This window comes from Astyanax mexicanus, chromosome 12, assembly GCF_023375975.1.
Source record: "Astyanax mexicanus isolate ESR-SI-001 chromosome 12, AstMex3_surface, whole genome shotgun sequence".
Taxonomy (NCBI): Eukaryota; Metazoa; Chordata; class Actinopteri; order Characiformes; family Acestrorhamphidae; genus Astyanax; species Astyanax mexicanus.
In genome coordinates this window covers 50140024-50165255 of record NC_064419.1, presented here as the reverse complement: position 1 = coordinate 50165255, position 25232 = coordinate 50140024, and the positions used below count along the sequence as shown (strand labels likewise).

The window sequence follows — 25232 nt, the reverse complement described above, 5'->3', positions numbered from 1 at the left end:
TTTATGCATATATATATAATTTATTATAATAAAAATTTAATACAGAATGTGTGTATCTGCATTAACGGGTTCAGGTGTGTGTTTTTCTGGCATCACTCAGGTGGGCGTGGTCTTCTTCTCGCACTGCTCGCCCCCCCACCCCTCATAACACACACACCTGAACTGGGAGCTCAGGTTAAGGTTTAATTGGCCTGAGGGCTCCAGCAGGGGGATCATGTGACCAGAGTGGGGGTCACGCCTGGCACAGCGCCCGCGGGCGTGGCACACGGTCTCACTGCAGTGTGCCACGCCCCGCCGGAGACGCACCACGTACCCCCCCAACACGGAGTTAATGTAGTCCCGCAGAACACCACACTGCCTCTGTGGAGAGAGAGAGAGAGAGAGAGAGGAAAAAGAGAGAGTCCCGTGACTTTTGGCATACCCCTTTAAAAAGTATTTACTCACACTTTCAGATCACTGAACTCAGGTGTTCCTGAATCTCAGGAATCTGAGTCTCCACAGGTGTTTAATAAAAGCAGCAGCTCATCCTGCAGACGCTTCTACAAACAGTGAAACAGAGTCTCAGGTGTGTCTCGGGTCATTGTCATGCTGGAAGACCCAGCCATGACCCCTATTTAATGCTTTTACTGAGAGGAAGGAGCTATTTTTGCCAAATCTTGCGATATATGATCTCATTCATTCATCCTACTTACAATACTGTGGAGTAGGGCTGCAACAATTAGTTGATATAATTGGCAATGTTGATTATTTCAATTTGTTGACCACAAATTTATTTGTCAATTAATTGTTAATTTGTAACATTACCACATAAAACAAAGTGCTGGAGACAGAAGCACAAAGGGAGACTTAATTTGTGTCTCCAAAAGTGCCCAAACACAACAAATTACATATTAAATCACTAAATATCAGTAATTTCCATGAATTATTTGCTTTGACAATCTGGCAATTTTAACATCTAACTATAAAGTTTAAAGATAGTATTAATTCACAAACAAAATCTGTAATTTTACACAGAATTATTATTAACATGTTTATAGCAGGGGGCATTAGAAAAGAAACGTTAATAAAAGCAACTTTTTCTGGTGCCATCTGCTGTTCTACACTGTTTAACAGTGAAAACCCCTCTTTTTGCTGAGAGTGTATATAAAATAAAACACACACACACACTCTTACCTTAGACTTGGCGAAATCCAGACTGCCCCACAGAACAACACCAGCAGCACCTAAAGCTGCACTCTCCCCGAGCGTGTTCTCCAGATCCACCTGCAGAACACAGATTTAATATTATATATTTGACATAAATAAAGGGTAACTACATTCTGAAATCAACAGTATTAATGCTGTTACTAATTAAACATTACTAATAAAACAAAACCAGTGCATGCTTTAATGTTTTTCATAATTTAAAATAAAAGAGTTATGCATTGTAGATTAATACTAAATTCATCCAAACTATGAAGAAAAACATCAGGAATTATTTATTAAACAAAAAACTGTTAAATAAACCAGAATATATTTTTAATATTTTTGATTTTTCAAAGTAGTTCCTCTTGTTTAGATGATGAGTTTTGAACATCTCTGCTGGATTTTCTCAGTCAGTTTTATGAGGTAGAGTCACCTGGAATTCAGGCTTTCAGTTAACAGCTGTGCTGAACTCATCAAGAGTTAATTACTTGAATTTCTTGTCTCTTAATAAAGTGTTTGAGAGCATCAGTTAAAGTAAAGTAGTGAAGAGGTAGAGTTACAGGTATACAGTGAATAGTGAATATTTGAGTAATGTTCGAATCCAGATTATGAGAAGAAACAACTACTCAACTTTGATATCCTCAAGTGCAGTCACCATCAAAGACCATCAAAAACATTATAATGATAGAACTGGCACTCATTGGGATCGTCCCAGGAAAGAGCAGGAAGAGCGAGAGTTTCCTCTGTTGTACAGGATGAGTTTATCAGAGTTTTCAGCCTCAGAAACTACAAGTTAACAAACAGCTCCTCAGATAAGAGTATCTAAATACTTCACAGAGTATTTTGGTTTGTTTAACACTGTTTTTAAGTTACTACATGATTCGCTATGTGTTTCTTCATAATCTGATAGATCACTTCACTGTTCATTTACTATGCAGGAAATGTAGTGTGTGTGTGTGAGTGTGTATGTTTGAGTGTGTTTTTGTACCTGGTTTAAAAGCGTCAGCGTCCGTATGAAGGCCACTCTAGCGTACGGTAGAACAGGAAGTGGTTTAGAGCCCGGTGCATGCTGGGATGCCACTCGTAGCGCCTCGAGTACACGGTGTCGTACCATCAGCCGCACGTTGGGATGTGCCGAGAGGCGGCGTTGCACGTAGATGCTCGGGTACAGCGCGGTGGAGCCGCTCCATAAATACGCCAGTTTATCGTTCAGAGCCTCGGTGCCGGGCGAGCACTGCCCCGTGTACATGTCCTCCTTAATGCCGTGGTTGTTGTAGCAGTAGGGGAACCCGTAGAACCCCCACAATCCTCTGGGGTGGAGGCGGGTACCCAGTGCCAGGGTCTCCTCCATGAAAGCCTTCGCTGATGTCTGGAACTCCACCCTTGCCATCGAAGTCACTTCCTTCTCAGGCATTTCAGGATGCTTCATCCACACCAACTCTTTGGACAGCCTACGGTAGACCTCTTTGGAGCCGAAGTTCCGCCCCCACACCGGTCGCCACGCCTCCCAGTCCAGCACGGCCAATCCGCTGAAGCCACTCTGCATAGATTGCTGAACTTGACGCTTAGTGAGGTTCAGGTGAGCCCGCAGGTCGCCCAGTTGAGGGATGCCCCCGTGCACGTTGGCGCCCTGGCGGTTTACGTACGGGTACAGGCCGAGTCGCTGTTTGTAGAAAAGGCTGATGTTCTCACCCATGAAGCGTTCTCCAGCGTTGTGCACGATGCCGAACTCCTGCAGGGGCAGCGAGACGCCGTAGCGCCGCTGGCACCTCGCCGTGGGCATGTTCCAGACCACGGTAAAACCCTGCCTGCCCACCGAAGCCAGCCCTGCCACAGTGCCACTGACAATCACACTGAAGATCAGGAGGGAGACGGACCCCCGAAACATGGCGATGCTTCCTCCTCCACCTGTGGGATGTAGAACATCCATAATTAAGACTAGGCCTTTTTAAAATTTTTTATTTCAAGTGATGCTCCAACACCAGGAGGGTAAAGAAGACCAGCACATGCCTCCTCCGATACATGTGAAGTCAGACTCCGCCTCTTTTCAAACTTTTTATTGCCAAGTAGCATCACAGCGCTAACGCTCGGAGGAAAGCGCAGCGATTCGGTTCTGATACATTAGCTCACAGACGCAGTCTTGTCTACTATCTACTGTACTGTACCAACCCAGAGAGAGCAAGACCAACTGTGCTCTCTCAGGGCTCCGGCACCTGATAGCAAGCTGCATGACTGGGATTCAAACCAAGACTTGGCCTTGTTTGGAAAAAAGCTTTATAACAGTGTTTTATATATAGAAGAAAGGTCAAGTCATTTCATTATAATGTAATTCAAAAGGTAACACTTTAAAATGTTTGTAAATGTTTATAAATAAGTTTATTAATGGTTGTTAATTCAGTTATAAATGCTTGTGGTTATTGCAATACTATTGAGCCTTACATATTTCTTATGTTTTTGCTTTTTTTGTCATACTTCCATTTTTCAGATTATCAAACAAACTTTAATATCTGACAAATATAACCTGAGTAAGTAAGAGTATATAAATTAGTTTTAATTAATGATGATTTTACTTATTAAGAAAGACAAAAAAGTGCCCAAAACAAACTTTTTAAGAATTTACTGTGATTAATCACACTTTTAGGAAAGCTGAGGTAAATTTCACTACTAACCACAACCAGGCCTAAATACCTCATTACATTTTTCTTTGTATTCTGTATATTTTACATTTAATGTTTTGACTGATTTTGTCCTGTCATCACATTTCTGTAAAGCTGCTTTGTGACATCAGTTATAAAAAGCGCTATACAAATAAATTTGATTTGATTTGATGAATACTGCCAGACGTTTATAATCAAGAAATCAATAATAAATTAAATGACCCATCCTTGCTACTCGGTGGTGTGACAAACATTACATAGCTAACATTAAATAACCTTAGCTGAAGCTCAGTGCTAACTTGACCAGGAAAAAATTAGCAGCTTAGCCTCTGTCTTGTAGTCCTTCTGGGATCTTCTGGAAGCCTTTTCATCTATTTACTTGTTTTTTACTCCGTCTCTGCTTATGAAGCTTTTAGAAATTTCCGGGGGGTGGATATAGAACTAATAGGAAAGAGTGGAGAAGTGGGCGGAGTCAGAGGCCAAACAGACAAACATACTGTCTGAAGCTCTGCTGTCAAGAGATGCCTAAGCTCAAACTTAGCATTAGCTTAGCATGTTTCTTTATTATCTGATCACACATCTACATCATTTTATCAGACAGTGGTTCTGGTACTTTTAGCAAATATCAAATAAAGACACAGAAAATCAAGTTATAATCATTTTACTTCAAACGGAAAACATTAAAACATCTTCAACTTTAGTGGTATCGGCAGTGATGTGTATCTGACGTAAAGTTAACATGATTACAGTAAAAGAGTTTAAATAAAACGTGAAAAAGTGTAAAATCTTCGGTTTTAAGGCACATTCAGGCAGATTCAGTGTTCTGATTGTCCTTTTTGGCTCCAGTGAGGAAAATCCTGAGATATCAGACAGAAGGTCTTTAAATACCAGTTTTTGAAAGGTCAGAAGGTTAGGTGAAGGTGATTGTGGGCGGGGTTTGTGTGGGCGGAGTTTGGTGATTGTCGGTATCAGATGTCTTTGTGCATCCAGAAGATGGGCAGACCTCGGCAATCGGTGTACGGAGTCTGATCCAGAGTCTGATCAATGGGGGTCCAAGAGGAGGAAGGAAGAGGAGGCGGGGCAGGGGGTGGGGCTGAGGGTTGAGAGGAGTAAGGGGCTGAATGAGGTGGGGGTGGGGCAGGGGGTGGGGCGGAGGGTTGAGAAGAGAAAGGTGGAGTGGAAGGAGCTGGAAGAGTTGGTGGAGGAGGCGGGGCGGAAGGTTGAGAGAAGAGAAGGGGAGGGGCTAAAGGAGGTGGAGGCGGGGCAGAGGGTTGAGAACCGAAAAGGGGAGGGGCTTGAATAGTTGGTGGTGGTGGTGGTGGAGGAGGCGGGGCATAGGATTGAGAGGACAGAGGGGAAGGCGCTTGATGACGAGGTGGAGGTGGGACAGGGGGTTGAGAGGTGTGAAGGGGAGGGGCTTGAAGAGGTGGTGGAGGCGGGACAGAAAGTTGAGAGAAGGGAGGGGGAGGAGCTTGAAGAGTTGGTGGAGGTGGAGGTGGTGGTGGAGGAGGTGGGACAGAGGGTTGAGAGGACATAGTGGGAGGGGCAAGTGAAAGAGGCGGAGTTTTAGATCTTGCAGTTTCCTCCCCGTCGCTGTCGGACGTCCTGCAGAACTTGTGCAGCAGCTCCAGGGGCATGAAGGACGCCAGCGTCCCCACGTTCTGGACGGGACGGGATGGGACGAACCCCAGGTGGGCGTAGAAGTGCTGCTTGTCGTGGGTGGTGAGGTACAGTCGGGTAGAGCCCCTCCCCTGGGCGTAGTGCTCCACCCCTTCCATCAGTGAGCGGCCGTAGCCCCGCCCCCGCAGCCCTGGCTGCACCACCACCGACTCCACCAGCAGGCTGCGACTCCCCAGCACGCGGGACAGCCGGGCGTGGCCGATAAGCTCCTCCCCCTGCAGCAGGACCAGATTTACGGGGTAGCTGTTACTGGATTGGCGAAGGCCGTGCAGCCGCGCCCCCATGCTGCGCTGCCATTGGGTGTTGAGGAGCTCGGCGCACGGTTCCAGCAGGTCCCAGTGCTCGTGGAGGGGGACGATGCGGACGACCGGGGCGCCGGAGTCGCCATCGCACCTGCACACGGGACACGAGCAGCGTCAACATACGGGACACGAGCAGCGAGACTTACGCCTACAAGCCATGCTTCAAATCATGCATTACATCATTAATTGTGTCTTCTAAGTATACATGTTTGCTTTTGTTGGAGTAACTGTCTCTACCATCCAGACAAGAAAAAATCAGAGAGGTGAGGATGTTTGATGGTGATTAGATGGTGATCACCCGATGATCATCACCCCACCTCATCCCTGTATCCTAAAGTAGTGGACAGAGCTCATTCATTCCAGAGAACACAGAGATCATCCACAGAGTCTCAATACTGGGAGTTTATAACCATCTATAACCCGGATTAGAGCTGCAGGATAAACACCAGTTAACCACATGGCTCATTTGCAGTGCTTCAATTCTACAGCGATCAGGCACGTGGCGTGTGAGCATTTGCACATTTGTGTGAGTATTAATGGGTCAACCTTATTTAAAGAAGTGTAAATTCTTGCACTCTTTATAGATAGATAAATAGACAGATAGATAGATAGACAGACAGACAGACAGATAGATATTTGTGTGTAAATGTATGTGTATATGCATCTGTGTGTGTATGTATGTGTGTGCGTATGTGTATATATGTGTATATGCGTCTGTGTGTGTGTATGTGAGTGTGTATGTGTGTGTGTATATATGTGTGTGTCATACCTGTCAAGTTTTAGATTTAAAAATAAGGGATATTTTCCTCTGTCCGCTTAAAGCCTTCCCACCAGCCCAACGAAGGTTCAGTATCTCTTACATTTTAAAACAGGTTTACAAAAAATCTAAAATAACCACATGTGAACCACTTACACACTACAATTAGATTATCAGAATCTGAACATGTTGTGGACATTCCTACATATGTCATTCTTTTAATACAGCCAAATTAAAAATTATTTAAGATTTCATGTCTTTTTTGTAATAAATGCACTCTTTTATATGATACATTTTTTATTTATTTAATGGATTTAAAATTGAACAAAGGGTGCACAAATTCTGCAAAATGACTGTAGGTGACCTAAAAATGGTATTATGAGCTTTTACTAAAAGGACATGGACCAGATATATTCCATCAGTAAAAATTAGTCCTAAGGGGCCTACACAATTAATCATTTTTAATTAATACTTCTTCCTTTTGATCACTCCACCCCTGATCAGTTCAGTTCATTTCGGTCCTCTCCACATTTCTAGTTAAACTGAGTCACAAGCTGTAATTTTTTTTATTTTAAAAGGTTTAATCTGTGTGTTTTATTTCGGAGTATTTTTAAGCAGCTATCAGAAAAATCTCATCACAGTTTCCATGATTAGCCTACCGTTACCTTTCTTTTAGAAAAATCGCTGAATATCCAGATCTGTTTTAACATCAGCTGCTCCGACTAGCTGCCTGAACTCACAGCGAGGAGGGCGGGGCTTCCCCACACTGACCCTCCTTGCAAGCTGATTGGCTGTTTCTCCTGAAAGGCGGGACTTTCTCCTTGAACCGGCTCCACGATTGGTTAAGAGACACAGAGCGGTCAGTGCCCTGTCTCCTCAATAATATATATTTTTATTTTAATAAAATACGGGAGATTTACGGGAAAATACTAATACGGGAGGACGGCGGGAAAGAGGATTAAAATACGGTAGTTTCCCGGCCAAAACGGGAGACTTGACAGGTATGGTGTGTGTGTGTGTGTGTGTGTGTGTGTGTGTGTATGAGAATGTGTGTATGTATGTGTATATGCGTCCGTGTGTGTGAGAGTTTGTATGTGTGTGTACAGTGCCTTGCAAAAGTATTCACCCCCTTGGATTATTTCCCTATTTTACTACATTACAACCTGTATGTATTTTTTTTAATCTGAATTGAATGTGATGCATCTGCACAAAATAGTCTACGTTTTAGAAGTGAAATGAGAAAAAAATATATATGTATATAAAGAAAATATGAAAATAAAAAACTGAAAATTGGCATGTGCATATGTATTCACCCCCTTTGTTATGAAGCCCCTAAAAAGTTCTGGTGCAACCAATTCCCTTCAGAAGTCACATGCTTAGTGAAATGAAGGCCACCTGTGTGCAATCTAAGTGTCACATGATCTGTCAGTATATACACACCTTTTCTGAAAGGCCCCAGAGGCTGCAACACCATTAAGCTAACCAAACAACACCATGAAGACCAAGGAGCTCTCCAAGCAAGTCAGGGATAAAGTTGTAGAGAAGTATAAGTCAGGGTTGGGTTATAAAAAAATATCCAAATCTCTGATGATCCCCGGAGCACCATCAAATCCATCATCATCAAATGGAAAGAACATGGTACCACAACAAACCTGCCAAGAGAGGGCCGCCCACCAAAACTCTCAGCCCGGTCAAGGAGGGCATTAATCAGAGAGGCAGCACAAAGACCAAAGGTAACCCTGAAGGAGCTGCAGAGTTCCCAAGCAGAGACTGGAGTATCTGTCCATATGACCACAATAAGCCGTACACTCCATAGAGTTGGGCTTTATGGAAGAGTGGCCAGAAAAAAAAAACTGTACGGAGGAAGGTACTGTGGTCAGATGAGAACAAAATTGAACTTTTTGGCCACCAAGGAAAACGCTATGTCTGGCGCAAACCCAACACATCTCATCACCCCAAGAACACCATCCCCACAGTGAAACATGGTGGTGGAAGCATCATGCTGTGGGGATGTTTTTCAGCAGCAGGGACTGGAAAACTGGTCCGAGTCGAGGGGAAGATGGATGGTGCTAAATACAGGGATATTCTTGAGCAAAACGTGTTTACGTCTGTCAGTGATTTGAGACTAGGGCGGAGATTTACCTTCCAACAGGACAATGACCCAAAGCATACTGCTAAAGCAACACTTGAGTGGTTTAAGAGGAAACGTGTAAACATATTGGAATGGCCCAGTCAAAGCCCAGACCTTAATCCAATTGAGAATCTGTGGTCAGACTTGAAGATTGCTGTTCACCAACGGAAACCATCTAACTTGAAGGAGCTGGAGCAGTTTTGCCATGAGGAATGGGCAAGAATTCCAGTGGCAAGCTCATAGAGACTTATCCAAAGAGACTTGCAGCTGTAATTGCTGCAAAAGGTGGCTCTAAAAACTTACGGGGGTGAATAGTTATGCACACTGATGTTTTCAGTTATTTTGTCCTATTTGTTGTTTGCTTCACAATAAAAAAAATGTTAAATGTTGAAAGTTGTATGCATGGTCTGTAAATTAAATGATGCAGACCCTCAAATATTCCCTGAATGTGTAAAAATGTGTTTCTGTATTTGCGTGTGTATTTGGGTGTGTGTGTGTGGGTGTGTGTGTGTTTGTGTGTGTGTGTAAAAGTATGTGTGTGTGTATGTGTGTGTGAATATGTGTATATGCGTCTGTGTGTGTGTGTATGTGTAAAAGAGTGTGTGTGTGTGTGTGAGTATGTGTATGTGTGTGTGTGTGTGAATATGTCTATTTGTGTACAGTATTTGTGTGTATGTGAGTATGTGTATATGAGTGTGTGTATGTGCGTACGTGTGTATATATGTGTGTATATGAGTGTGTGTGCGTGTGTAATGTGTGTGTGTGTGTGTGTGTGTATGTATGTGTGTGTATATAGTGTGTGTGTGTGCGTGTGTGAGTGTGTGTGTGTAATGTGTATGTGTGTGTGTGTATGTATGTGTGTGTGTGTATGTGTTATGTGTAATGTGTGTGTGTGTGTGTACATTGTTTAGGAAATTCTGGTGTAAGTGTGAAATGCTACCAGTCAGTTAGAAACCAGCAAGTGTCACAACACCCCTCACCCCGCATCACCAACCAACCGACCAATCAGCAGCCGGCACTGCAGCAACCAGGCTTTCCTAACTAACAGCACGGGTTCAACCAAACGCTCAAACACCAACCGTTACATCCCTTATTATTCAGTTATTACCACTTAAACTCAATAAAATATAGATTAATTTAATACAGTTCATAACAGAACAATCTGTAATTTCAGATCAGATCAGCTATAGGACATCAATATCAGATCTATAAATCCATTCTGATTAATCACATGATGGACATGGAATTTCACGCTCTCTTAACTGTAATAAGTGCAGCACCTTATCAACCAGCAGCTATACCATAGAAACATCTTAGCAACCAAGAGTTACACCAAAGGAACACCTTTGTAACCATCTAGGAACACCTTAGCAACAGCATAGCAACCACTAAGCCACAACATGGCAACAAACAGGTAAAATATAGCAAGACTTCATCAACCACTATTCAACTTCTTAGCAACCAAGCCATTACCACACCAACCACCTATCAACACCTTAGTAAACACCTGGCAACAACCACCAACTCCTACACCAGTGGAACTCTTAGCACACAAACACTCTGAAAATATATTTCATATCTGAACGAAACCTGGAATTATATACATGAAATAATCCCAAATTAATCAATACTGATCGAAGTGAATTAATCAGGAGTTTGTAAACTGGAATCGAATCAATTCTCGAAATCAGTACTGATACCAACCCTATGCAATACATTAGAAACCACCTAGCAGCACCTTAGCAACTGCATAGCAACCACTAAGCAATATCATAGCAACAAACGGCTAAAGTATAGCAAGACTTTAGCAGCCAACCCCTTGCCATAGCAACAACCTATCAACACCATAGTAACCAACTACTACACCATGGGGGTTAGTTGCTAGGATGTTGTATGGTGGTTGCAAAAATGTTGCTATTTTTAAGCTGTTTGTTGCTATGGTGTTGATAAGTGATTGCTAAGCAGTTGCTAAGATGTTCCTTTGGCATAACTGTTGATTGCTAAGGTATTGATAGGTGGTTGCTACCAGATTGATAATTATATCCACCTAATACCATTTATTTTACTCCAGTTATTGATGCTCAGACTGCATTATTGATATCATAGTCTATTGGATTACAGACTTCCGGCATAATTTGGTCAAAATTTTATACATTTTTTTAATATCGCAATAAAAAAATCTAGACCTGCCAAATCAAACACAATTAACAAAATTTCAATGACCTACAGTCAGAACCGACCACAACAGAACAGAACAGAACTGAGCATTAAACACACAGCTCCTCTACACAGACGGACATGTCTTGGGCTGGATTTAGGGTTGTAATGTGTCAGAAAGCTGGGTTTAAGCTCTAGGTTATGGGCCTTGCAGCAGGACAATGACCCTAAAAATACTTAAAACGCTCCCAGAGATGGATAAAAACAAAGAGCTGGAGTAATCTGAAGCAAAGCAGCAACAAACCAGAATCTAAATCACATTAAACTCCTGTAGAGAGATCTTAAAATTTATTTTGCAAGAAGAAACTCCTCAAATATGAGAGATCCGAAGCAGTTTAGAGAAAATGTGTAGTAAAATATTTCAGTTGATATGTGTAAGAAGAAGGTGTAGGATTTTTTTCCAAAGGTTGGGCACCCAAACATTAAGTTGGTCCATTTTTGGTTTTGCATGAAATTAATTTTAGTAATTTTGGCTTAATGTTAATATACAGTTGTGGTCAAAAGTTTACATACACTTGTAAAAAAACATAATGTTATGGCTGTCTTGAGTTTTCAATAAGTTCTACAACTCTTATTTTTCTGTGATAGAGTGATCGGAACACATACATGTTTGTCACAAAAAACAGTCATAAAATTTGGTTCTTTCATAAATTTATTATGGGTCTGCTGTAAATGTCACCAAATCTGCTGGGTCAAAAATATACATACAGCAACAAAATTTGTCAATTTTGGTGATGTAGCGAGTTGTGTCAATCAAATTAGCTTCATGTCATGGCCTCTTCACTTCTTGTAAGTGATTCTGATTGACTACAGCTGTTGACTTCTCATGAGCCCATTTAAATAGGGCTCATTTGACCCAGTGATTAGACTCAGCTACAAAAGCTACAATGGGAAAGTCAAAGGAACTCAGTGTGGATCTGAAAAAGCGAATTATTGACTTGAACAAGTCAGGGAAGTCACTTGGAGCCATTTCAAAGCAGCTACAGTTCCCAAGAGCAACTGTGCAGACAATTATACGCAAGTATAAAGTGCATGGAACAGTTGTGTCACTGCCACGATCAGGAAGAAAACGCAAGCTATCACATGCTGCCGAGAGGAGATTGGTCAGGATGGTCAAGAGTCAACCAAGAATCACCAAGAAGCAGGTCTGCAAGGATTTGGAAGCTGATGGAACACAGGTGTCAGTCTCCACAGTCAAGCGTGTTTTACATCGCCATGGACTGAGAGGCTGCCGTGCAAGAAAGAAGCCCTTGCTCCAGAAAAGGCACCTTAAGACTCGGCTGAAGTTTGCTGCTGATCACATGGACAAAGATAAAACCTTCTGGAGGAAAGTTCTCTGGTCAGACGAAACAAAAATTGAGCTGTTTGGCCACAACACCCAGCAATATGTTTGGAGGAGAAAAGGTGAGGCCTTTAATCCCAGGAACACCATGCCTACTGTCAAGCATGGTGGTGGTAGTATTATGCTCTGGGGATGTTTTGCTGCCAGTGGAACTGGTTCTTTGCAGAAAGTAAATGGGATAATGAAGAAGGAGGATTACCTCCAAATTCTGCAGGAAAACTTAAAACCATCAGCCCGAAGGTTGGGTCTTGGGCGCAGTTGGGTGTTCCAACAAGACAATGACCCAAAACACACATCAAAAGTGGTAAAGGAATGGCTAAACCAGGCTAGAATTAAGGTTTTAGAATGGCCTTCCCAAAGTCCTGACTTAAACCCCATTGAGAACATGTGGACAGTGCTAAAGAAATGGGTTCATGCAAGAAAACCATCACATTTAGCTGAACTGCACCAATTCTGTCAAGAAGAGTGGTCAAACATTCGACCTGAAGCTTGCCAGGAGCTTGTGGATGGCTACCAAAAGCGCCTAGTTGCCGTGAAAATGGCCAAGGGACATGTAACCAAATACTAATGTTGCTGTATGTATATTTTTGACCCAGCAGATTTGGTGACATTTTCAGCAGACCCATAATAAATTTATGAAAGAACCAAATTTTATGACTGTTTTTTGTGACAAACATGTATGTGTTCCGATCACTCTATCACAGAAAAATAAGAGTTGTAGAACTTATTGAAAACTCAAGACAGCCATAACATTATGTTTTTTTACAAGTGTATGTAAACTTTTGACCACAACTGTATATTGTGTTAATAAAATATAATATAGCTTGTGTTATTGTCTTATATGTATAAATGCTGCATATAAGAGTAATGATGATTATCATTAATCATGTTAATCTGAGCTAAAGGCTAAAGCTGCTGTTTCCATGTGGGTCAGCCAGACGTCTTCCTGTAGCAATTTTTCTCCAGTTTCCAAGAGTCTTTTATACACAACTAATATTAAATCCATCTAGTATTTAAGCCAGACTAGACCCAAAATCAAATCTAATCACAATTCCAATCAACCCGAGAATAATAATCTCATATAGTCTTACCTACAGTCAGAACCGACCCGATCACAGCAGAACAGAACCAGAACTGATGCTGAATTAAACACACAGCTCCTCTACAGCCGGAGATGGACAGAGTCAGAATCAGGAAGCTGGTCAGCTGTAAGAGCAGTGATGATGTAAAACACACTCTCACACTGATCTGAGACCAGAACAGTGTTTCTAATAAACTGGCCAATAAGAGACCTTGGCCAATAACAAGTTCAGTCGATATGATCAGCAGTGTGTGTGTGTTTTTAGCAGTGTGATCTCACGGATGGTGAGGACTGTGGTGAGAAATAATAAACACACCCACACCCACACCCACACAAACACACACATCGCTGTTCACAGGTCACTCTATCGAAATGAACAGACTAAAAAGTTCAGTTCCTGCAGACACTGTGACATTCTACAGTTTTATTATTTTATCTTTATCTTATTAATAACTTTATTACTGCAGTTCTTCTCCTGTCAGATTAACTCTAATTCTAATTCTAATTCTCTTCTCTGCTGAAACTGAGTCTCAGTTCTTAATCATGTTAATCTGAGCTAAAGGCTAAAGCTGCTGTTTCCATGTGGGTCAGCCAGACGTCTTCCTGTAGCAGTTTTTTGTCTCCAGTTTCTAAGAGTCTTTATTTGAAGGTGTAGGAAACAGTACTCACCGCTCTCTGACTTCATCTGTAATTTCTCTAAAGAACAGAAAGAACTTCTACTTTTAATAGTTACAGAGTTCTCTGTGTTTCTGTGTCTTTTTCTAGTTATTATGATGATAAAAGTGTAAATGTGCTGTGTGTAAGGGTCTGTTCCACCACTAATTTACTACAGACTAAGAGTTTGGAAATTGATTTTACAGTATATACATTTTGTTACTGTTTATTGTTGTTTTTTCCTTGATAGTTTACTGATAACTTTTGTACCATTTCAGGTTATTCACAAAATGGCAAAACTGGGGATGTTCTAAAACTTTTGACGATATATAAATAGAATATCTTAATATATCTAGATATTATAAAAAGTTTATTATGTGATCATTCTGACCAGCCTGATGCATTTCTGAAAGCAATCAAATTCTCACAGTCTTCTCTGGGCAGCAGAGACAGTTACTCCAACAAAAGCAAGTTTAACCCTTTTTAAATACCCTTGTAAGCATCGCCAGTTAGCTGATAGCATTGCCAGCTAGCCTTTATAATTGCTAGTTAGCTGATAACATTGCCAGTTAGCATCGCCAGCTAGCCTTTATAATTGTTAGTTAGCTGATAGCATTGCCAGTCTGCAGTTAGCATCGCCAGTTAGCCTTTAGCATCGCTAGCTAGCCTTTATAATGTATAGTTAGCTGATAGCATTGCCAGTTTGCAGTTAGCATCGCCAGCTAGCCTTTATAATTGCTAGTTAGCTGATAGCATTGCCAGTTTGCAGTTAGCATCGCCAGTTTGCCTTTAGCATCGCTAGCTAGCCTTTATAATTGCTAGTTAGCTGATAGCATTGCCAGTTTGCAGTTAGCATCGCCAGCTAGCCTTTATAATTGCTAGTTAGCTGATAGCATTTCCAGTTTGCAGTTAGCATCGCCAGCTAGCCTTTATAATTGCTAGTTAGCTGATAGCTTTGCCAGTTTGCAGTTAGCATCGCCAGTTAGCCTTTAGCATCGCTAGCTAGCCTTTATAATTGCTAGTTAGCTGATAGCATTGCCAGTTAGCCTTTAGCATTGCTAGCTAGCCTTTATTATTGCTAGTTAGTTGACAGCATTGCTAATGAGTCATTAGCATCGCCACATAGTTTATAGCATTGCCAGCTAGCCTTTATAATTGCTAGTTAGCTGATAGCATCGCTAATCAGTTGTTATCATGGCCAGTTAGCCATTATAGCTATTACACTATTTACGGCTTCTTAATAAAAGCCTCAGGGCAACAAATTTAATACAAATATGTATAATAAAATCAGTTACTGTATTTACTAAAATAATAAAGTATTTTATTTTACTTGAAGTCCTTTATTACTTTTAATACGTTTTATTTTGTTTTTGGTTTGTTTGTTTCAGTGTGTTTGTTTAGCTTAAATGTGACTTTGTTACACATGGGAAAACTCAATAAAAAAAATATCCAACAAAATATCAAAAAGTGACAAAAATGAAAATAAACATTACAGAATGTATAGGGCCATATGCTTTATTTATAAATAACCACCTGCGCTTCCTACAGATAAACAGCAGGGGGGCAGAAGCTGAGCTCTGAATTTCCTAATAAGGTAAATAAGAGCTGTGTGCTGAAACCAGAGATACAACATATATATAACATATATACATACATACAAACATATACATTTATCTGCTGATCTACAGAGCATTAGTTATTACAGTATTTGCAGTATTACTGCATTTACTGACTGACTGATAGACCCATTCATTCATAACACACGAGCTGCAGAGTTGTAGTTCTCATGCTTCACTCTGCTGAAAACTTTTATGGAGATACGGATTTCATTTTTCAGCAGTACTTGGCACACTGCCCACAGTACCAATTGGTCTTCTAATTTTCTGGGTCTTCTAATTTGTTTTGGGTTTTTATTGGCTGTAAGCTCCATAATCATCAACAGTAAAATAAACAAACGCTTTAAATAAATCACTGTGTTTAATACATCTATATAATATATGAGTTTCACATTTTCAACTGAATTACTGAAATAAAGTAACTTTTTAATGATATTCTATATATTTTTTAGATGCACTAGTAAATCTACACACGTGAGTATGAGTGTATATGTGTGTTTTACCCACATGTTGATCCGCATTATGTTCCTCTGATCGGGGAGGAGAGGGAGGTTCTGCTGTAAATCCGCTGCTTCTTATTTAAACTCATAATCCGGATTCAGAGCTCAGTTCTGGTTCTGATTCTCAGCTGTCAGTGACGGACCTGCAGGCAGCCATTCTTCCCCTCTACCAGCGGAACAGCGCCGGGGGGTAGCGCCGCCTGGCGGAGTGGAGGAGAACACCCCCACTATACTTCACAATACTTTACTGGAGTAACTATTTTACATTTTCACACAATTATCTGAACTTTCTCCTCCTTACATTTTAATAAAAACAGTCTCGTTACTCCTGTTTCATTTCAGCTGGTTTTTATTCCGGCTTCTCATCGTTCAATAAAACCCCTATCCAGATAAATCTCTCCATCCAGATAGAGTGAATCTGACTGATTCTCTAGAATCTCTAAAAATATATATATATACCTAATTGTACTTAAAACATATTATGAAATGTCTAAGTATGCCGTAAATATACTAACGGAATTATGGACTTAAAAATATATTAAAAGTACATTAATATTATGCTTTCATCAAATGTTTTAAAGTAAACTTTGATCATACTTTTTTTAAAGTACAATATAGTGAATTTTAAATAAATAGACTTAAAGTACAATGTATCATATAACTTCTTAGAAAGAGAATTAAATTACTATATTTATACAATTGTAAGTAAATTTGTAACATGTTAAAAATTGTACCCAACAAAGTATATGCTAGAAGTGTGCTACTTACAAAAGACAGGAACAAGAAGCATGTGTATTTGTACTCTAATGTAAATATAGATCACATATATTTAACATCAATTCTTAGTACATTTCTAATATAACTGTGTATAATAATAAATAGTGATACAGCTGCAATACTTATTAAATATATTATAATATTACTGTAAAAATATTTAAAATATGCGGTTACATACACGAAGTAGTTTAGATGTTACAATAGTTCCAGTTTAGTACAGTTAGCCCAATTTAAGTAAAACTTTTGTTCGATTTTCATACAATTAAAGTACAAAAAAAAGTTGTTCCATTTTAGCACTCTTTAAATTTACTGATTAATAATAATGTGGCTACAAGAACACTTAGTACACTTTAGTGGACTATAGCAAAATAATGCTTAGTATAGTTTTTTTCAAGTTGGATGAGAAGTATAAACATATACCATTCCGACTCCCTATTGGTTTATACTGTGATCCATCACACCTGCACACGATATATTTACATTCTACTGTATGTAAAATACATTAATTTACAATGGGGCATATACGCAGCTGAAACAGGGAACAGTACGGTGGCCGAGAAAGCCCAGCGCAGTGCAAATTGAAAAGCGCTGCAAAAGCACAAAACACATCCATCAAAATTACAACACAGGCGCAGCAAATAGAAAAACGCACTGCAAAAAGAAAAACGCGCTGCAAATAGAACCACAACACAACGGAAGTGAGTCACAACACAACGGAATTTTCCCGGGGGACCTTAAAAGATGCTGTACCAGCTGTATACAAAGGACAGTAAGTGGCAAACAAGCTTCTGAAAAGTAAGTTATGTTTATTACCTGTGATTACCATGGTTGTGTGCATATTATTAAAAGTTCTGCTTCACAAAACGCCTTGTTTGCCACTTATTGTCCTTTGTACACATAGTGAAGTCCGAGACGTTACTGAAGACGCAGCTTAGCTGGTACAGTATCTTTTAAGGTCCCCCGGGAAAATTCCGTTGTGTTGTGACTCACTTCCGTTGTGTTGTGGTTCTATTTGCAGCGCGTTTTTCTATTTGCAGCGCGTTTTTCTAGTTTCAACGCGTTTTTCTATTTGCTGCGCCTGTGTTGTAATTTTGATGGATGTGTTTTGTGCTTTTGCAGCGCTTTTCAATTTGCACTGCGTTGGGCTTTCTCGGCCACCGTAGAACAGACTAGAGCATCCCAAATTATATTATCAACATTAACATTTTAATATTTTAACATTATTATAGTCATTATGGCTTTTAGAAAAATGTGTTTTGGGGGAGGGGGGGTTATATTGCACTATAGGACTCTGTGGGCGTGGCCTAAGCTTTTGTTCTTAATGGCTTTATTTTTTCTCATTACATTACTTTAACTTTATACTTTAAGTAGTTTTGAAACCAGAACGTTTACACTTTTACTTAAAGAGTAAAAAGCTTGAGTTGATTCTCCTTCAACTTCTACAGAAGTATTTTATTAAACTCCAGTATTTAAAATATACTTCTATTTACAGAGTAATGAATGGAGATACTTTTTACATCTTTGTAAATACTTATTTTGCTTTTGTACTGAAGCTGTGACTCACATATGTGCCTCAGGTGGCAATGAAAGGACCACTTCTGGCCTAAATATGCCCCCGTGCAGAGCGATCCGTAACGGCTACTATAACAAAATAAAGTATCGGACCTGAGCAAAATTTCCTGGAGGAAAACTAACTCAGAGATAACAGAGTTATCTGTTGGTAAAATAAACCTGGATAATGTTCGTAAGTGGGTTTTCTCCTCTCTATTAGAGAATCGTAATACTGGTGTCCTGATTTATCACCAATCCAGAATTTATGGAAGCATAAATTATCTCAAACACTGGAAATTACCCTTATATAGCATTGTTAATTACACAAAGATTTATAGACATAAAATAACATTATACCTATAAAATCTTGTTGTGGTACCATTAGTATTTCATTTTGCTTTTATTTTTACACACACATACACACACACAAAAAAAGAGAGAAAACAGACACAGAAAGAAACAGGCTGAGATAGACTAAGAAAAGATAGAATGAGAAAGAGAGAGAGAGAAAAAAGAGAAAATAGAGACAGAACTGAGCGACAGACAAGGAGAGAGAGACAGACACAGAGAGACAAAGAAAAGAAAGAAACAAACAGAATGATACACTGAGAGAAAAAAGACAGACAGAGATAGACAGAGGGATGAGAGAAAAGAAAAAGAGATACAGATAGTGAAAATAAACAGAGAAGAGAGAAAAACAGACACAGATAGAGAGAAAGAGACAAGGAGAAAAGAAAGATTCAAAGAGAAAAATAGGAGAGAAAAAAAGAGAGAAAGCAACAGAAGAGACAGGGAAAGACAGACAGATAGCAGAGCAAGAGAGTGATACAGAGAGAAAAATATATTAAGAAAGAGTGAAAAGAAAGAAATAGAAAAGAGAGAGAGAGAGAGAGAGAGAGACAGACAGACAAAATAAAAGAGAGAGAGAGACTGAGTAAAGAGGCCAGACGTGTTACCAAAATGTTTGCTTTATTTAATCTTCGGGACTTAAACTGATCCAGAATGACCAAGAGAAGAAATAAGCACTAGAATCTTCCTCACATCCTCCAACAGAGAGACCGCCGGCCCAACAAAAATAATAATCCATATATAGTAATAATAATAATAATAATAATAATAATCATAGTACATTAATCAATACGAGGTGTGGAGTGGGTGTGAGCGAGAGACGAGGACCTAACGCCGGTCACCGTGGAGAACCACCAGCACTAACTCAACTCAACGCACCAACAGCAGGAAAGGAAACATGTTCTTATTAAATAAATGTTAATCAAAGCTTCGCACTGTCATAAAATGCTTCTAAAACTTCAGCTTTTTTATTTGGATTTTTTTTTTTATCTTAGATTTAACTTTAGATTTCTTGTTTTTTTTTTGTCTTGTTTTTCACCCCCAACCATTCCTTTTCTTTATTTCTTTTCTTTTCTTCAGTCCACTGAAGTCTTCCTGTCTTCGGAGAGTGTCCGTGGGAAGGGATGGTCCTTGGCTGGGTTTATTTGTTGTTTAGCGTATGTGGAGTGTATGAGGGTATTTTGAAGAGTGTGTGTGTGTTGTGTGTATAAATGTGTGTGTGTGTGTGTGTGTGTGTATTCGTCCTTGCCAGGATGGTTCAGGGGCACAGCTGTAGAGAGGGCAATGCTTCTAATCATACCGGAAAGCTGATGTTTTGACTGCAGGCAGGCGTGCATGAGTGTGTGTTTTTTGAGAGAGAGAAAGAAAAAGAGAGAACGAGAGAGAGGGATAGAAAGAATAAGAGAAAGAGAGAGACACTGAGCGAGAGCAGAACATTTTTGTCGTCCCTCTCTTCTGGATTAAGTTGAGCATAAAAAGGAGGAGGAGTGTGCCTACAAAATGTGGAGTGTGTATATAAACTATATGTTAGGATATGTATGTGTGTGTGTGTGTGTGTGTATATATATATATATATGTGTGTGTGTGTGTGTGTGTGTGTGTGTGTGTGTAAGGCACAACCAGTCTCTCTCAGTCTCTGAGATCCATGCTGGAGCCGAACAGCGCCACCAGCTGTTCCTCATAGTGAGCGATGTTCCTCTTCATGATCTCTTTACACGGACCCAGCAACCTCTCAAACGCCTGCACATCAATCACTGTAACACACACACACACACACACACACACACACACACACACATATATATATAAACTCATCAAAATTAATATTTTTGTTCATTTTTGTAGTTAGGGTCTGATTTATAGTGGGTGCGAGTGAATTATGGGAGTTGTAGTGAGGGCTGATAATGGGTTCAGGTGAATTATGGGAGTTGTAGTGAGGGCTGATAATAGTGGGAGCAAGTGAATTATGGGAGTTGTAGTGAGGGCTGATAATAGTGGGTGCAGGTGAATTATGGGAGTTGTAGTGAGGGCTGATAATAGTGGGAGCAAGTGAATTATGGGAGTTGTAGTGAGGGCTGATAATAGTGGGTGCAGGTGAATTATGGGAGTTGTAGTGAGTATAATTATGTACCCAAGCATTTGATATCTCCGACAGCGTACGCTGAGGCAGCTCGTGGTTTGTTGGTGACGAGGGCGAGCTCTCCGAAGTACTGTCCTCTGGTGCAGCGAGTGATCTCCACCTCTGCGTTATCCTGCCGGTCTGCTTTTGTCTGAGAGAAAAAGTAATAATTAAAGTAAATAAAACAGTACAATTTTATAGTGTACTTTACCATAATAATTAGGGTTGCGGGAATGTGGACGATTCAGAATCAGATAATGAGATAAAACAGGAAAAAGGAACTCACTTTGCTCTTCATCATGATCTTCACCTCCCCAGACTCCACAATGTAGAAGCAGTCTGCCATATCACCCTGGCAACATCATCATTCATCCTCATTAGTTACACATCAAAACAATCACATCTTCCCCTGTATAATGATCAAGTTCCTTTTTGTATTTATTTATTTTTTACTGCTATTTTAGCCATGAAAATCTATCACTATTAATGCACTATAAATGTGAAAATGTCAGCTTCTGCCATCAGTGCTGTACTCTCTCTCTCAGACTCCGGCTGCTGATGGAGAAGCAGCATCACCTACTGTACTTATACATGATTATGCTGATATCTTACCTGCATGATGATTCTCTCGCCATCATGGAAAATCTTCACTCCAAGAACATCAACAATCTTCATCCTCTCAGATATCTGATATAAATAAATTAAAAAAGAAAAACAGGACTTCAGCAACAGCGTAGACTTCAATGCATTGATTTTATTCACTGGATTCTCATCCTCTATTCACATAGCAGGTAAATGTGGCCCAAATCGTATCTAATTACTTTTTATCTGACATTTTCAAAAGCGATGAGGTATTAAAATTAGATGTGTATCCCTGCAATGCAACGCTATCTGATCTGAAGCCAGATATAGAGTATAATAAAAATGTGAACTACTCCTGTGAGTAGTGAAGGGGGACAGCAGCAGTGAGTGAGGGCTTCAGTCTTCAGAAATCTCTGGACTGATATTTTTGTTTCAGTGATATTAGAAGAATCAAGCTGCAGCGACACCGGTGTTTAGTGCCAGAATAACGTGTCCTCGGCGGTACGGTGGCTTAGTGGTTAGCACGTTCGCCTCTCAGCACTGGGGTCTGGGGTTCAAGTCCCTATCTGGGTGGAGTTTCCATGTTCTCCCCGTGTCTGCGTGGGTTTCCTCCGGGGACTCCGGTTTCCTCCCACAGTCCAAAAACATGGAGATCAGGTAAATTGGATACTCTAAATTGATCTGGTGTGTGTGTGTGTAAAGTGTGTGTGGTATGTGTATGTAAATTTGTGTGTGTGTGTAAATATATGTATGACTGTGTGCACAGATACGGATTGGCACTCTGTTCTGGGTAAATGCTGTAGTGCTGGATGCAGTTCTCCTGCAGGTGGACGGTTGTTTCCGGTTGAGAGTACGCTGTGCGCTATTGGCTGCCGCTTCTCACCGGTGTGTGGATGAGTGTTGATGTGTAAAACGTGTAAATTGTAAAGCGTCCTTGGGTTTCTGGAAAGGCGCTATATAAGTTCATTCTTTTCAGTGAGCAGAAGACCGAATTCTCAGCGATAAGCTCAGCTATAGCCTGAATAAGCGTTTCACTCACAAAGCACAAACCAGAGAGATAACAGATATGGGTCATATGGGGCTGGACAATATGGCAAAAATCTATATCAAGATAAATTTCTTAATTTCGATCGATATCGACATACACAGAAATAAAGGCCTCTACCCTTGGTGGACATTTTTATGATACACAGTATTTATCTTATTTTAAAAACAGTTTTCTGAAATTAAAAGTAGAGTTGGGTCAGTAATAATGAAATATTGATGTAGTGGCCTAATGTAGATAAGCTATTGTGCTGCTACTGATCTGTTACAGGAACTGGAGAACTGTCACTTTTAAAGGTGAACGTTGCCAGTAAGGGTCACCATATGGTCCCACTTGGGTTTAGCACTAAACCACTTAATACAGACTGGTGTAGCGGATTAACTGCATGCAGTAAGTAATTAACCTGAGCCTCGGATACAGAAGAGCAGCAGAACCTGCTGAAGTAAACACTACCATTTATTTATACCATTTAATCTCAGATTTTACTACTGGCAGAACCAAGCTAACCCAGCAGGTGGAAATAATTCAGTTTATAACACTTTATAATAACTTTTATTAATATATAAATACAACTAATGATGATTAGATGTGAACAAAGCAGTAGTTTATTAGAATTTGATTATTAACTAATGCTCACACATGACATTTATTCATCAGCATGGCTATTCATATTAAAATGTTAGCAAATCGGTTATTAGCTCATCAAAATTTGAACATTAATAAATCGCTAGTTAATACGAATTTTAACCCAGGCAAATGTTTATCAATTGCAGTTCATGTTGCCAATGTGTTTATTACTATTTACAAATGTAATAGCTACTTTTTAGTTTCTTAAAATGTGAAAAATTACAGTTATTAATCATTAGTTAATTGTATATTAATATAGGCTATTATAAAGTGTTAGCTATATTTTTTATACTATCCCCTGTGCTGTTTTTCACTTTAATGTGAATATTGATCGTTATACTCTTTGAGAGCTTCATTATAAAAAAGGACTAATGGAAACGCTCCAAAATTACTTGGAACAAAATCTTTACAATGCCTTTTATATAGTTCAGACGGGTTTCACTTCACCATGACAGTCTGTACTCTATAATAATAATAATAATAATAATAATAATAATATTAATAATATAGTCATACACACCCAAAAAAATCAATGTAAATTTGTAAATTTGAACATTTAAAAGCTAGACAAAGGCTAAAACAACTAAATGTTGTTTAGTCACACCATCATAAAAAAACTATAAAAAATGATATAAAATGATATTGATGCCCTTCGTGCCTGTAAAAGATCATATTATACCAAACATGAATCATAGTATTTTATGACAGTAACATTTAGATGTGACGCTGTGATTATCTGTAAGTGTAAGTCTGAGAGATAAGAGGTTAGTGCGCAGTTTAATCTCTCACCTCCAGAGATTTGAGAAGCGGCACGGACTCGATGAAGCACTCGTACATTCTCCTCTTCTTCGCATTGTTCTTCACTATCAGCCTACGGAATGTTGCTCGGTCCTGAAACACACACACACACACACACACACACACATATATACAAATTATTATATGATTTAATACAAATACACATACATACATACATATATATATATATATATATATATATATATATATATATATATATATAATTATTATATGATTTTATACAAATACACACACAGACACAAAGATATGCACAGAATATTTGCCAACAAAATTAGTTCTATCACTACACTACTTTCTATTACTATTTATTAATAAAAAATTTAAAAAGACCAAATAATTTATGCTGAATTAAACCTGAGATTTGTTGGTTTGTCTGCAGAAATGCTAAATTGATTTTAAGTGTCCAATAAATATTTTATTTTATCTTCATATTATTTGTATATTTTCCTTATTCCTTTATCATAAATCATGTGTGTGTGTTTATTTATGTGTGTGAGTGTACGTGTGTGTGTGTGTGTGTGAGTTAATCTCATTAACTGTGGCTGAATCAGTGAGCTATAATAAACTGCTCTTATGAATGGAGGAAGAGTGTCGTAATTACAGCTCAGCTCCAGCAGGGGGCGCTGCAGCTTTACACAGCAACGCAGCAAAGCTCTCTCTCTCTCTAATTCATTAATACAGGACTAAATCAAGTGTACATTAAAAAATAATCACACAAACAATCTTACACACACTTACTATAAACACACATGCACACATTCTTACACAATGTAGACACACACACACTAGAGCTATGCTCTTACACTATGCACACGCACACACTGTGCATACACACTCTTACACGCATGCTCTTACACACACACACACACACACACACACATACTGTATACACACACATACACAATTAAGTTAAATTAAATTATTTTCTCAGGGGGTCGTCTGTGAAAACTATTTTACACTTCTACTGCAATTGTAAAAACAGTGAGTTTTTAGGCTTTTTTCTCTGTTACATGACATCACAGAGTTCAGTAGCTCCTCCATTTCCATTCGCTGTTGTGGTTTTAACGTGGATCTCCGTGGAAACCGTGGTGTGCCCAAAGTGTAATTACGGTGTGCGGCAGTGGACAAATATCCATTTTATTAAAGGTGAGGAGACGAAACTCAGATTTGCGTCCGGACGGGACTAAAATTACCGGAGGAGCACGTACATGATCGTTCTGGATGTGAATAAAATCACAGAGG

The 25232-nt window shown here is 39.6% G+C and overlaps 3 protein-coding genes across 7 annotated transcripts in view; 1 reads left to right on the top strand and 2 right to left on the bottom strand.

Annotated features, from left to right (window-relative positions):
* si:dkey-20d21.12 (uncharacterized protein LOC556245 homolog) overlaps positions 1-25232 on the top strand; it is a 231458-nt gene that overhangs the window by 5428 nt on the left and 200798 nt on the right. The gene's annotated exons all lie outside the window — the stretch shown is intronic.
* On the bottom strand, positions 10-16333 carry LOC103027345 (hyaluronidase-1). Of its 5 annotated transcripts, none has more exons than XM_022666090.2 (4): positions 16130-16329; positions 2174-3093; positions 1174-1263; positions 10-360 (listed from the first exon to the last, which is right to left on the bottom strand). In XM_022666090.2, exons 2-4 carry the CDS (start codon positions 3071-3073, stop codon positions 97-99), a joined length of 1254 nt encoding a protein of 417 aa, XP_022521811.2. In that variant the 5' UTR covers positions 3074-3093; positions 16130-16329; the 3' UTR covers positions 10-96. The 5 variants fall into 5 exon arrangements, with proteins under 5 accessions (XP_022521811.2, XP_022521810.2, XP_022521812.2 ...); XM_022666089.2 differs by lacking the exon at positions 16130-16329 and adding an exon at positions 13363-14802; XM_022666091.2 differs by lacking the exon at positions 16130-16329 and adding an exon at positions 13367-14802.
* Positions 19403-25232, bottom strand: part of prkar2aa (protein kinase, cAMP-dependent, regulatory, type II, alpha A) — a 43613-nt gene continuing 37783 nt past the window's right edge. The window contains exons 6-10 of the mRNA XM_022666126.2: positions 23961-24062; positions 21530-21604; positions 21204-21269; positions 20930-21068; positions 19403-20552 (exon numbers count right to left, since the gene is read on the bottom strand). Of these exons, the coding sequence (XP_022521847.2) occupies positions 20428-20552; positions 20930-21068; positions 21204-21269; positions 21530-21604; positions 23961-24062 (507 nt within the window). The 3' untranslated portion in view covers positions 19403-20427. The remainder of the gene's footprint in view (positions 20553-20929; positions 21069-21203; positions 21270-21529; positions 21605-23960; positions 24063-25232) is intronic.

What these genes read in the sequence shown, in the direction of transcription:
- LOC103027345 (XM_022666090.2), bottom strand. Translation starts at nt 3,073, where the DNA reads ATGTTTCGGGGGTCCGTCTCCCTCCTGATCTTCAGTGTGATTGTCAGT. An exon ending in CGCTGACGCTTTTAAACCAG is followed by an intron (nt 1,264 to 2,173) that starts GTACAAAAACAC and finishes TGTGTTCTGCAG; the next exon opens with GTGGATCTGGAGAACACGCT. An exon ending in TGGATTTCGCCAAGTCTAAG is followed by an intron (nt 361 to 1,173) that starts GTAAGAGTGTGT and finishes CTCTCTCCACAG; the next exon opens with AGGCAGTGTGGTGTTCTGCG.